General features: G+C 36.9%; 1 protein-coding gene across 1 annotated transcript in view; it reads right to left on the bottom strand.

Annotated features, from left to right (window-relative positions):
- Positions 1 to 3101: 3101 nt before the first annotated feature.
- b4galt5 (UDP-Gal:betaGlcNAc beta 1,4- galactosyltransferase, polypeptide 5) overlaps positions 3102 to 14870 on the bottom strand; it is a 29510-nt gene continuing 17741 nt past the window's right edge. The window contains exons 2-9 of the mRNA XM_051103135.1: positions 12829 to 12948; positions 12234 to 12347; positions 11663 to 11790; positions 10750 to 10866; positions 10171 to 10358; positions 9949 to 10071; positions 8471 to 8572; positions 3102 to 6731 (exon numbers count right to left, since the gene is read on the bottom strand). Of these exons, the coding sequence (XP_050959092.1) occupies positions 6584 to 6731; positions 8471 to 8572; positions 9949 to 10071; positions 10171 to 10358; positions 10750 to 10866; positions 11663 to 11790; positions 12234 to 12347; positions 12829 to 12948 (1040 nt within the window). The 3' untranslated portion in view covers positions 3102 to 6583. The remainder of the gene's footprint in view (positions 6732 to 8470; positions 8573 to 9948; positions 10072 to 10170; positions 10359 to 10749; positions 10867 to 11662; positions 11791 to 12233; positions 12348 to 12828; positions 12949 to 14870) is intronic.

Raw genomic sequence — 14870 nt, forward strand, 5'->3', positions numbered from 1 at the left:
ACATTCAGCACATGAATCACAACAATGGTAACAACTCAAATTTATTTATTTTTATTAACTGTAACAACAACCATTTTATTCGCTTTTGTTGTTGTTATTGTGATACTACTGACACTAGACAGCAAATAAAATTGGCAAATAAAAACAACAGTAAAACAAAGCAACTGCATAATTTATTCATGCTGCAATGCACTCTGGGAGTCTGTGAGTAGCTATACCAAGTCAAGAGTAAACCTAAAGTAAAGAATTAAGTACCCCCTACAGTTCTTTTCTAGTTACTAGAACTCTTGTGTAAGTGAACTTTACTAACTAAACATTTGTCAGTACAACACACTATTTCTATTTCACTTTACGTATTTTTTATTATTATTATTTTTTTTTTGCATGCTTTTTTTTAAGTAAGCCCAACTAATTAGATTTTACAGTGTATTAAACCATTACTTCTTTTGCCTCAATAAACTCTTAATTTTCTGCTTATTAATAATTAGTAAGGTAGTTGTTAAGTTCAGGTATTTGGATTAGGGATGTAGAATATGGTCATGCAGAATATGTGCTTTATAAGTACTAATAAACAGCCAATGTGTTAATAATAGACATGCTAATAAGTAACTAGTTAATAGTGAGAATTGTTCCCTATAATAAAGTGTTATCTCACAAACTTTTCCTCTGTGCATTTTTTAAAGTGCTCCTATTATGCCATTTTAAAGGTTGCTAATATTGTTTTATGAGTCTCCTAAAACAGGTTTACATGTCTGCAAGGCCAAAAAACACTTTAGTTTTCTTCAAAAATATATTTAATTTTACCTAATTTCTAAATGATTCGTAAACGACTCGAAGAATCAGTCTCCTTTCCGTGAGCCCTCACTGCTGTGATTGGTCAGATGGCGCAGTCCTTTATGATTGGTTTACCGAAACGCCCATTGCCATAACTGAATGACCGCCCTGAAGACTTGTCAATACATAGAAAAGACGGCAGCGATTTTACCATACCAATTCGAGCCAGAGTCTGACGATGAAATGGCTGAAGTGGCTGATCGACAAGTTAGCATGGACTACCGTGGAAAGTGCTCACAATTTGCTTATGTAAGCGAACCGGGCGCACCTCTATGTTGTAAACTTCAACATTGTATAATGCATTAAGCGGCTTTCACACCGAATGCGGAAAGCGCTGCGATGGCTTGCGCGCCAGTGGTGCACTCCGCTGGACACAGAAACAAGCCGTCCTCACACTTCCAATGCACAAGGGAAATGAATGGATTTCATAGCACAGCACTTTCCGCGTTCGGTGTGAAAGTCGTTTTGTGCGCCCTCTTTTATCATTACTCCAGCTAATGAGACAGACAGACAGTCAAGCTGCACCAATCACAAATTGTCAGACTACAGTGGGTCCACAGCTGAACAACAGAACTACAGAAGCGTGATTTAGCCGGATAGCAAGACATGTGCAGTGTTGTTACACAACACAACATACACAACTACATATCCTGAACGATCGCTAAAAAATACAATCTTTGTAGATTGTAATATAAAACAAATTTACTCTTACAGCGTAGGATACAGCGTCTTCTCGACATGACGTAAAACACATGGAAATTTTATTGTTTTTGGGTGGGCAAGTTGTTTGCGAAGTAGAACGTGGGTGGACAATTATGCAAATGTGTTTCTTTGTGACGTATGGCCGTAACAGAATAAGATTCAAATTCCTGACGACTCGTTCAGGCGACTGTGAGCCGACTCTTTTTTTTTTTTTGATAGACAATAACTATTTATCGTGTACTGTTGGCTTCACAGCTTTGCAGATAGTTTCACATACAGCTACATGACATACTGCATGAAGGTCATATTTGAAAAGGCATAATAGGAGCACTTTAAATATTAAAATATTTTTAAATAGCAATTATAAATAAATGAGTATACACATCCACATCCCATGAAGCTATCTGCTGTTTCATTTCCTCATTTTATTTTTCCTCCACGCACGACCATTCAAAGCTGTCATTCAAACTCATTCATGCTGTTTGACACAATCATGACCTTTGTATTTCTGCAGCTCTTTTGAGTCTCTGCAGCTGTCTGCTGAAATGAAGCAGATGAGTGCCGAATGCTGTTAAAACGGGGAGCGTTATTTTTAGGGGATGACTCAAAGGACGCCAATTTCTCTGTTTTACTGTAGAATCTGATTAAATGGCAGATGGGACTTGATGATGACACTGTGAGTGAAAAGTTCAGCTTAATTTCAAGTTAAAACGTTCGCATGAAATCAAAATGGGCTATTTACAGTACTTCCTTAACACATTTTACTGGCACAATTCAGTGTGTGCTATGCTATTCAGAAGAAGAAGGGAAAAAATGTAACAACTTCCTCTCTTCAAAAAAGAAGTAGAAAAAAAAATTGGCTGACATCATTAAGCCCTCTTTCCAACCTCAAACACTCGATCCCCTTGTTTTTATCAAGTGTTCTGTGACATTGGTTACAGTCATTTCATGTATAGTAGGACGCTCTCAGACACACTTACACACATTAAATGTTACAATTACAAACATCAGATATGTTTAATATGTTTGATAATGAAGAAGAGGGAGGTTGACAGAAGATAATTGCAAAATGTGCTTACCATGTTTTTAAAAAAGTAAAAAAAAAAAAAAAAAAAGTTATAAAAAACTGCAATGGATTCTTGCTTAAACCACATTAGTATACCCACATCATGCCAAAGTATTTAAAAAAAGCCTAATGTTGTTTTAGCGAATGCATAATTCATATTATATAAAAACAATGTTTCATGTTTCATACCTTTGATGCTGTGGATGCTACATAAAATTAGGTCAAACTAAACTGTGACTCCCACAACCACTTAACCATAACACAAAAAAAAACATCTGAATTCAGACCTCTGAACTCCTCAGTAAATGGCTAAGAGTAGCATAAACCTGCTATCATACTTATACTGCTTTTTTTATAAGCAATTTCATGAAAGAAATATAGCACAAGCACACTTTTAAATCAAAACTTGATTGATAAGTTTGCATCAGCCTTTGCAATTCAATTTATTCCCACTAGAATTGAGCTAATTAAACATTCAAACACACCAAACAACAAAAGATATTGCTTAAAGTTTTATTGGTGTACTTCAGTCATTTTAACAATGAAAAAAAAGATCTCACATCATAGAAAGTGTCTCTACTGAAAGATACTAAGGCCGAGATGTGTTGTACGAGTGGCAGATGGCTTCACTTCAAGGAGATATGATCTCCTTATAATGGATGACAGCATCTTATTTTTCATTACATTTCAGTTGTCTTGGTATTATACAAACATGAATGTTTGAATGTTTCATTTCAAGATGCAGAAAATTAATTTAAAAATAACGTGTTTGGCCAATCTTAAATAAGACGTATGATAATATCTTCATCATCACAAATGATCCTAAAAACAGTATTTAAGGCCTGTTATGATTAAAAAAAAAAAAAAGAAACAAATGTTGGAGTGAATAGAAAATACAGCTCGTACAGCTCATGGCATTCACAGAGAGGTCAATGGCACCAAATCACTGTCTGACTAAAGGGCTCCAAATTCTTTCTTTAACAACAAGTCAATCTTTAAAGTTCCTTTATATGACTTTTTTTTCTTTTTGCTCCAAAACACACTACACAATATGCACAAGTGAATAAACACATTAACATATTTAAATATATTTGCTTATAAAAAATAAAAACATGAGTATATTGAATAAATTAACAGGTTTTAAGGCAGCCAGTTGTTCGAGGGATGGGTTGTCACCCTCCCTGTCATTTCAACTGGAGCGGAATGGGTTATACAGGGACTGGAGTGTGCCAATGACGGGGCCCTTCAAGAAAAAGGGGCAGGACCAGTAAGATTTAATGTGTCTTATCTCTGATTTGAGATCAGTATTGTTTTTTTCTTTCTTTTTTTAATGGAAGCAGGTGCAAAAGACTTTAAAAAAATCATAAGGAATGCTAATGATAATTTGGAATCAAGAAATTTAAAAAACAACAACTATAGAATGAATTAAAACATTCTTTATAAATTTCAAATTTTCAAATCCTTATTCGAATAATAAAGAAATTCTTGTATATTATTACGGGCTTACAGTGTAGAGTGTATTTAGATGCGCAATACACCAACAGGTTTTTTTTACCAAACCAAACTTGACAAGCAAAGATTGTTTTGTTGGTCACTTGACTTTTAACTTTGCGGCATCATACTGGAATTTTGTCATGTTGCACCCAGTTAGGACACGGTGTAAGAATATTAATTGTTAATTGGTAAATAAATAAAAAAAAAAGACCCCAAACATTGGCGTAAAACTCCATGAACGTCAAACACAGAGAGAATCAAACATTAGAGAGACCTGCTTGAGCGCCTGTCCCGCTAAACACGATTAACCTGCTACACGGATAGATTACGCTGCCGAGATGGTCAGTGAGGCAAGAGGGTAATTAGTTCCAATCCCGTATAATTATCTCTTACCAGACAAAGGTACCACAGCAGCACAGTCAAATGTCTGTGAGATCAGCACCATTGGTTATATGGGCGTGATAAGTTGGCGCTCAAGAACCGTCTCTCTAACTTTCTTGTTCTCTCGTGTCATCATACGAACAGACTCTCTTCCCAAGATCACATTGTATGCGATAAGAAACACATTTCAGTGCTTGTTTTTACATCACAGTTGTCTTACTTGATCTGTTTCCCTCAGAATGATCACAATTACAGTAAAACAAGATATGTAAAAATGAACTAAAACTAATTAAAAAACAAACATGTTCATAAAAGAATGAATAAATAAGAGGACCAGCCTCTCTAGTATGATGAATGCACACAGTCGCGCTCACAAATACGCATTACGAAGCCTCTAAGGTTTCTAAACGGGTTTAATAATAACGTGCTATTACGGAGGAATGAAACCAAAGGGCCTCATTCATGATTCATAAATGGCTGATGTGGACATTGTGTCTCAGGATATTATAAAAGGCAAGCAGAATCGATTGCTGTGTAAGTTCTTTACAAAATAAGCCAATTTTTTGTAAACGATATGCGTGTGTTCTACATTTTCACACATTTTTTGAATGCAAGCGGTTTCATGAATGAGGCCCAAAGTGTGTGTGTTTGGTCTAATAGTAGAGTTGCTCAGTCTGTCTGTCCAAATTCAGTTCAAGAAATTACCTGGCAATAACACTCGTAGTTAAAAAATGTCAAATATTGGCTCTAGTTTTCTAACCTACTCACACGTCAGCTGAGGTGAGGTGACTACACACGCAGAGAGGCAACAGCATATTTCTCAAAATGCAAAGCACGTCGATTTGAATGTGAAGGGCAGTGCATGGGAAACACTTACAACATCTACACAACGTAAGCAGGAACTAATGGAAAAACCCCTCTGTTTGCACAAACAACAAAATGTTTGTTCGACAGACAGTCCAGTGTTTTAAACGACCAGCAGACCCACATAAATACAGCTCGACAAATCCTAAAACTAACAAGTCAGCTGGTCCTAATCTAGTTCCAATGACACATATCCCAGTGTATAGAGCAAAAATGCGTGACCTTTCAGACCGAGGCGCATTTTGCTGGCATTGCAGTGGTTTGTATACAGCTCTTCCGACCTCGTTTTGTGGCTTTTAGTCCGTGCCTGTTAGGTCTGATGTGCTGGTGTAGTCCCGAGAGTGGAGAAAACTCACTTTTAGCAGATTCAGGTTTACCGTACAGATGAAAATATCTCGGCCCATAAATATAGAAGACTAATCTTGCACTTCTGGGCAATTTTAATGTAATTTAATGCCACCTCCCTGTAGAAACAGCAAGTAGCAAATCACAAACTAAAAGCTACTGGCTGTTTAAAAAAGGTACAAGCCCTTTGATGTGCCCCGACTTCCTGTTTTCGTGGAAAATACTTGAACAGAGGAAAGGACGCTGTGCTTGTCAAGCTGTTTCACGGGGTCATTCTAAATGTCAAGATAAGCGTGATTGTTTTGTACAGCTAAAATGATCGAGAGCATTCACTTCCATGTTTCATGAGCAAATACTCACACTTAAACCCGTGATGTTAGTAGCATCTACTGTAAGTATCAGTGCATGCTTGTTTATTGTACATTTAATAAATATTTTAATCTGCATTTATCGGTTTCTACTCTAACACACAGAACCAGCTGTGTTTGTTTCTGGTAGAGAAAAGGGCATAGCCCTCAACTCCTACAATGGCTATTCTGAAGTCGATTAGCATAACTGTCATTAACTTGTTCAATAGCTTTTCTCATTCATGCTGTAAACATGCGACTTCACCCCCAGGCGAAGTCTGATTAGAAGACACACCACATGTCGGATCTGATTGGTCCGACGAGGGTAAACCAGCAGTTGGGGTTTTGGATGCCAAAACGGATCCATTCACTTGATAGACAGTGGATGAGTAAAAAAGGAAAAGAAACAAAAATTTGGTCAAATTAACTTATAAAATTAGTTTGAAAAGACGAAAAAGAAAGAAATGAAATAAAACACAACAATTCCCCTTCCTAAAAAAAAAAACGTTGGTGTAGCATGTGGCATGGGTCTGTCTTCCCCCGTGTGTTGTCAGTAATCGCCGACAGGGGCCAGGTCTCGACTGAGCGTCACTGACACATTAGTGTACAAACTCTTCCGGGACACTAGAGGGAAGTAATTCAAGTTATTTAGGCCATCCAGGCTCTGTCTCTCCTTGGATCTACGGAGCAGCTTATATCTGAAAAACAAAAGCAGAAAATGTGTTTTTAGCAATGTGTCAAAAACTTATTTGGCCATGCCTTTAACTGTAATGAAATTCAAATGTAAATCGGTTAAAAAAAATTGATGTGACACTTCACATAATACTGGACTCATAATATCAAAGTTGGTCACACTTTAGTTTGAGGTCAAATTCTCACTATCATGAGACGATTTTGATGTTGGAGGAGAAAATGAGATGGGAGTTTTTCAACATACCCTAGCTGTATTGACTTGGACTACACAGAGTACGCATCGCAGAGCTAGACAAGATGAGCATTTGAGGTTAAAAAGCATATACATTATTATAATTTTTTTTAGAAAATGATATATCGTTTTGTTAGAGAAGAACCTTATTCCCTGGCTGGGATCATTTAGAGCCATTTGAAGCCGCATTTAAACTGCATTTTGGAAGTTTAGACTTGGGGGCACCATTGAAGTCCACTATATTTAAAGAAATCCTGAAATGTTTTCCTCAAAAAACATAATTTCCTTACGACTGAAGAAAGAAAGACATGAACATCTTGGATGACAACAGCGTCAGTACATTGTCTTTACATTTTTGTTCTGGAAGTGAACTACTCCTTTAAGGTACTAATATGCACCGTTTAGGGGTAGGTAAGGTACAAAAATGTACCTTTTCGCTTTTGTACCTTAGGGTACCATCCCAGTGACAGAATCTTTTTTTTTCTGAGAGTGTAGCATCTCATCTACATTGTGTTGATGTCACAGTTTGTGACGTGGCAACGGACTATAGTTCTTCCATGACGCGTCAGTGTCAAATAAATATTAATGAGGCTGTGTGTTCTTATCCTATGAAAAGACGCTTCACCTAATTATTCACAACAGCATGTGTTGATTTGCTATGACAGACGCTTCAGACTGTGAGACTGCGTATATTAACTGAGAGAAACGTTCATGGATCGAAAGAGAGTGTTTGGTTTTGTTTGCTTTGTAAGAGTTCAACACAAACTCAGTTCATTCATATAGTGAGTGTAATAGCGTTTTTTACAACTCCTTGATGCAACCCATCAAAAGGATTATAAACAGCTCAAAATAAGCCTTAAAAGTGAATAGAGGTGCAACAGCGCGTTCATATATGTTTTCAAAACAGAGTGCAAATGGCTGTGCGTTTATTTGTGTTGTTAACTCAATGGGAGCGAAATGAAACTGTCTGAACCCGAAGTTGACTCTCTCCCCTCTTCGCCTCCGCTCCGCAGCGCATCACGCCCACTTTTGCAGCATTTTTTAAAACTGTGGTGAGAACTAACCAGTGCTGAAACAGGGGGTTTCATGACCTTTTAATAGTGAGAATTGGTCCTTAAAATATAGTGTTGCCCAAAACGTATGTAAATATGATTTTACAAATAGTTAAGTAAATCAAAATAAGTCAGTAAAACAATTTATGTAAGAATGGTTTTAATTTTACGTTAACAGTTTCAATAATTTACACAAGAATGGATGTACAAATGATAAACAGAGAAATCTTTTTTGCTCGTGTTTCATGAATAAGGCACAATCTTACGAAAGATTGGGGCCTTTTCCATGAAATTCAGTTCAGTGCAACAATTTGCATAATAACTGTTTATGTAAGAACTATTGCATTCTAGTACCCAACAACTCGTACAACATGTGCACTTGGAGGATGACTGCATGCGCTAAGGATGTTATTTGAAATATGGCGAAATAAATATTTAGAAAATGCCATTCTCATCTTACCTGCCCAGAAACTGGACTTCCCCTCGGTGGTGGTGTGGTATAGACATGTAACGACCAATGTCTCCATGAGGTCGACTCACTTTGTAGCCAGCAAACTGAACCCTGGAAAAAAAACATATCAGTGTCAGCTATGTTCCAAGTCACTACAAAAAGTGGAGGACTATTTACAATATTCACTAAATTAACTTTTTACAATATCAATTACCAATGCAATATCATCCAGCAGCACTAGTTTCTGGTTACAGATGATGTTTGAAAAATCTGCAATTCAGTCACCCACAAAGATCTTTGTATGAATTACAAAAACCATTCAAGCCCACTGGCAACTATAGTTGCCACAGTTTATAGTTGTCATTGTCCTTTTGTAATTCTTTTTCTAAATGTTATCCATGTTTTATTTCTCAATGACATGCAAGCAAACCACCAAATAAAGGATTTCAAAGGGGGAAAAAAAGTATTCACTTCCTGTCACACGAGGCTGTCAACGTCCTACCCCTACTTCCAGGAAGCATAGCGATATGTTGTTTGTTGTGATTTCAAGAGATTATAAGCTAGATGCAGCTTTTTGTGGGTTTGCATTGAATGTTCTTTGAATTGTATACATAATCATTTTGCTTATAAATAAAGATTGATCTGTTGAAAGCAGCTATTTTGAGTTGCTAAATGTTCTCCGCCTATTCAAATTTGACATTGAAGGGGTGTATACAACATATTTGCCCACCGGAAATATATATTTATATGGGCAAAATGGGTTAATAGGTGGCTAACCCAAAACTGTACTATGGTGTTTGGCTACCTTTACATAAAAGACATTTATTCAACAGGAATTTAGTTACATCTTAAACTGTAACAAGTAAACAGAACAATACATTTGGCCTATACTTGTACTTTATCTTTTGATCAAGATATACTTAGAGTACGATTTCATATTCTAAGTTGACTTAGCTTGTGGTTTACTCTTTTGACAAAGTAACCTATGTGTCACATCCTGGCATACTATGGCATATGCTTATTGCTTATGGCATATCTCATAAACTTGTTAAAGTTTATAGTAATAAGTCAGCTTTTGATCTTTTTTTGCACAGACAGATAAACATTTAGCTGTTTTTACTGACAATTCTTCCACGATGTGAATAATACTAACAAATATACTAACAGTACATTGATTGTAGTATTAGAAAATATACTTTAACTTTACTCAAGCTTACTTACTAAAAGAGTAATGGCAGCCCCCATGAAGCGTCCCCCCCTACTATTCATTTTTTGGCATAATCCATCTTAACTGAGGGGAATTTACTGAGCACACCTTCAGCGTTTTAGTGGGCTCCAGATCCAGTCCAGTCCAGGAAGCATTACTATTATCTTTTACAGTAAACTGGCTGCTAGACCACATTTGTGGGAGTGTCTCTTTCGGAAAAACATGAGATCATTGCGCTGCAATATCCTCTTAACAGCTCTAAAGAATGTCAACTTCGCACCTGTTCCAAAGGTCGTCGTCTTCCCCTCCCCAGCCCCAGAATGCATTAGGAAAGCCATTTATCTTTCTGAACTGCTCCACGGTGAGTCCGCTCACACCACCAAAGAACTCCTCATACGGAAGCCTACACAGAGATATGAGTCTTTATTAACAACCAAACATCATCCATAATTCAAACAGCCTGAACATCATTGTTAAGAAAACACTGAGTTACGAAACATACATGTAAGAGTACTTGTTGAGTTTGACCGCAAAGTGTCTTGGCATTTCGCCACATCCATAGTAGTTGCGGTCATTTTCCAAAATGTGGTCAACGTCGTGAAAAATGACACAATCCCAGTTCAAGTCCTTCATGGCCTCTTTGAAGCCGACATTAAACAGCATGGCACGATTGAACGGTTCATTTCCTGCCTGTGGACACACACAAGCATTTATTTAACTTCCTTTCTTTTACCTTTACTCTTATCACTACTTTATTTTATTTATTTTTTTTTAACAATGAAATGACTTCTTTAGTGTTGCTCATGGAAATGGCGGCTTGCTTTAACACCTTCACAGAAGTGAGGCAAAATGAATTTGAATAATGTGTAGTTATGATCTTATGTTCTGCTGTGTTTCAATGGAACAATTCAGCTTGACAAATGGTGTGACAGTCTAAATATAATGGATCAGAATAGCATACTACCATACTACACAAACAGTTTTTGCAGTATTTTTACAAATTTGTACAGATGCTGTAAAAAGAATTTGGATACTTGAGCCATGCAATGTTATACAGTATGTCAGCTTTCCTTTTCCTCACCTGTTCAATGACATAAAAGCCGAACTGCAGTCTCTGCCTCTGAAGCGCTGGGATCAGATGTCGGAAAAGTATGGGAAGGTGCTCGTGGCGATTACGAAAAGGAACCAGGATGGCCACCTAAAACACATGGAATAGGAAAATGAACGTAAAAATGAGGAAATCAGTTGTCATTGTCAAAGATGGGCAAAGTTCAGTATTTTATCACATTTCTATTACTGCTACAGACATTCAAATATCTAAGATGTATTTGTAAAAGTGTGTGTCAGAGCGAGGTGAAAAATATTATAGTATATATACGTAAAAATATATATATATAAATATATATATAAGTATATATATTACAGTATATATAAGTAATGTAAATACAATATTCATGATTTTAGCACACTTTTTATTAGATGTTCTTTAAAAGTTGTCCCAGTGTTGTGTCTAAATTAAAATTCACAAAAATAAAATAAAATAAAATAATAATAAAATAAAATAAAAGGTCACACTATATTTTAAGGTCCAATTCTCACCATTAACTATGACTTTTGCCTCAATAAACTCCTCATTTGCTGCTTATTAATTGTTACTAAGGTAGTTGTTAAGTTTAGGTATTGGGTAGGGATGTAGAATATGGTCATGCAGAATATGTGCTTTATAAGTAGTAATAAACAGCCAATATGTTAATAATAAGCATGATAATAAGCAAAATAAAATAAAATAATAAAATAAAATAAAATAAAATAAAATACTGGTACTGATGAGCAAAACAACAAATAGAGTATGTGCACAACGAAAGCCTTAACCCATCTTGCAACAGAGCCTTTTCTGCGCCTTTAACCAGAAACACACACACACATAAGAGAAAGAGGTAAGAGGTAAGAGACTGTGGTTTTGTTTTAGAATCAGCAGGAAGTAAGTGACTAACCTTCCAGCGTGGGAGACAGTCGTGGGGTTTCCAGTGGCCCCCGAGAGACAGACTTGGATCTGCCTGCTTAAGAAGTTTCTCAACCTTCTTCAGAGTGATCTCACTCATGTTCACCTTAAGTTGGCCCTCTGACAGACAGAACGAGAGAACATGCATATTACTATAAAAACTGCTGTCAATCATACCAGCACTTATGTGGGTTTTGTGAGAACATTTTTACAATAAATACAGCTAATGACACCAGAAACAAAGCTGCACAAGCTCTATTCCAAAACCAGTTTCAAAAACTTCAGCTGTATTTTTTTTTATTTGGCAGCCACGCAATATTTAATGACAGTTCATTATTGTGAAATAACCCCCTTCAGGGTGAAATAGGATGGATGATTTTGTTTCTGTAAACAGTTCATCAACGCCTGCATTCTTTCATCAACAAATGCAAAGTTTGACCGGAGGAGTCCCATTCACTAATGAAATGACTCTTATGAGCTTCAACAATTCACTCACTCACTGATTTGATCATAAAGTGCTTTCCCCAAAAGTACCAAACGAAACTTTACGTTTCTGCACTTACTCATAGAGGGCAGTTTCTCCGGGCAGACCTGGTCAGGCATGTATGTGAAACCCTCCGGGAGGTAAGGAGTGGCGGGAAGATCTGTCTCACTCAAGTTAAACTCATATGCATAGTCTAGAAAACAAGAGAATCAAACATTACAGACATCCAAACTATCTTCCTGAGACCCAGCCACATACTCCATAACCCTGGTGTATCCTAAATCTCACTCTGGACTTTGTTGAGGCACAGATCAGATGTTTGGGGGTCAGGCCATGAAAACTCCCTCTTCTGGTTTTGTAGTTATATGTTTACTAGAGTACATTCAAAAACACAATAAAAGCATGCTTTTTATACATCTTATTAAACACCTTCATTAAATCAGTGTTGCCAAGTAGGCCAAAGTTGAACATTGGCTTAAATTTTAACCTGGCTAAAGTGTCTTCCTACAAAAAACTTCCTTTTTTTTTTTTTTTGGTGGGTCTCAGAAGAATACAATGCCTTCATTTCCTCGGGATATGCCATTGGTGTTGATGGGATGTTCTATAGGAAGGAAGTTTAGTGGTCTGTTCTCTGTTCTTCATAACAACGGTGAGGATATGTGTTTGTTTCGTACCTGTGCCGTTGATGTTGTAGGCACCGCGGACCATCTGCTCAATAACCTGAGCTCCCATATACCTCACATTCTCACGGATCTGGATTCCACGGGCCTGAACCATGAACAGGTACTCATTAACTGAAAGAGAACAAGAGACAGCTATTATCATACAAATAACTGCATACAGTACATACTGACACAGCACAAATTATTATGGCTTGCAGCTGGTGTGAATCTGTAACATTTGTGCCATTTTTAAAGGATCATCAGCACTTTTTTTATTAGCTGCAGAAATAAAAGAAATGCATATTTCACTAAAAAATGTAACACCAATCCATTATTTCAATCCATCATGTTAAGAAAAATGTTCATGCTGCACTTTGTGCTGCACAAAGTGAATGGTGACTAGATGATGTTAAAAAACAAACAATCGATTCAATGTTTGACACTGTCAATTTCTAAACTCTGGGTTAACTGTCTTAGCTTCCTTAATTTATTTGGCTGTAATAAAGAGTCAGAGAAAAAAGAAATGTGTAGTTCGATCTTGTAGCTGAGCCAAAAGCAGACGAAATACTGTAAGGATAGACATATATTGCCATTCATTTTACATTTGCAAAGTACAACAACTGTAAAGCTGAACTAATCTGTTAGCATAGCGGTGTTGGTTGGGTGAGAATCCCACAGGCGCTGTGTTCAATAGATTTCACACACTTTAAAATGCTGTAAAAGAACAACCTCTTTTCCAGGCATTAATGTTTAATTTTTGCATCAACAAGATAAAATGTGTGCCAAGATACGGAGCTGGACTCCGTCCTTCACAAGTGTGTGTGTGTGTGTCCTGTGCAGTCACAAGGCCGTGCTGATAAAGCAGAAAACAATGGCTCTTTATGTGTTGATAGGACTGTCCCTCTGATAACCCACACATCTTTATGCTCACACTCTAACTGTGTGTGTGTGTGTGTGTGTGTGCATCCTTACAACAGATTTACAACTGAGCAATCCCTCCCTTAAACACTACACCCATTTACTGTACAAACCACAAACCTGATTTCATACGGAAACACTGGGATTATCATGTGATGTGGTTAATACTGGAGCCCTTCTGTCTTTTTTTCCCCATACACAGACAAGCTAAAACAGATTTGTTCATGTTCACGACATATATCAGCTGCTGTAGAGCCACACACACACACACAGGAATCTTAGGAATGTATGCCCACCTTAAGCTCTGATTACTCAGTCATGTAGGGTGTGTGTGTGTGTGTGTGTGTGTGTCTCATTGCTATGTGTGAGTAATGCATTTACATGGAAAACAACACTGGGTAGATATTATGTAATTTCAGTATTTTCCCTACAAACATTAATGATGAATCATAGAAGTACTGTGCCTAATACATATATTGGGTATATATATATATATATATATATATATATATATATACACACACACACACACACACACACACAGTGGCCAATGCAGTAAAAGAAAGTGTCTCAATTAAAACAACAACAATTATAACATTAAGAAAGATCTCATTTGCGACTCTTTTCTAATGGAATGATTAGATGGTAATGGCATTTCTTAGTGCTGACTTTTCAAAGCACAACAGCACACTAAGCTTTCAGCTTAACACATCATGACCTATAAACTACAGTACAGAGAGAGTTTATAGCCTTATAACATATCCTGAATCCTGATGACCTCTACCTAGTTTCTTATTCAAACATTTATGTATGTAATGACATAAAAATACATGCATGTAAGCATTGCGAGGGGCTGTTTGACCAATATCAGAATGCATTTAATGACTTTACAAGAGTAGATTCGAGCCCATTAATTTATCCTGACATGAAGCATCTGATGTCCTGTCAGCAGTATACCAGCATTTTAGACTCTCCAGACGACCATAAAGTGATTTGTGACTTCAGTAAGCTGTGATCACATGATCATGTGTGGCTGCTGCTGCTGACAGAGGAAGCATTTCTGATTGAATAACTTAAAAAACGAGCCAGCTCAGTCTAAATATGGAACTGATGGTCTAGTAATAAAAGCAATGCTT

The sequence above is a fragment of the Labeo rohita genome, unplaced genomic scaffold (genome assembly GCF_022985175.1).
Source record: "Labeo rohita strain BAU-BD-2019 unplaced genomic scaffold, IGBB_LRoh.1.0 scaffold_366, whole genome shotgun sequence".
Lineage (NCBI taxonomy): Eukaryota > Metazoa > Chordata > Actinopteri > Cypriniformes > Cyprinidae > Labeo > Labeo rohita.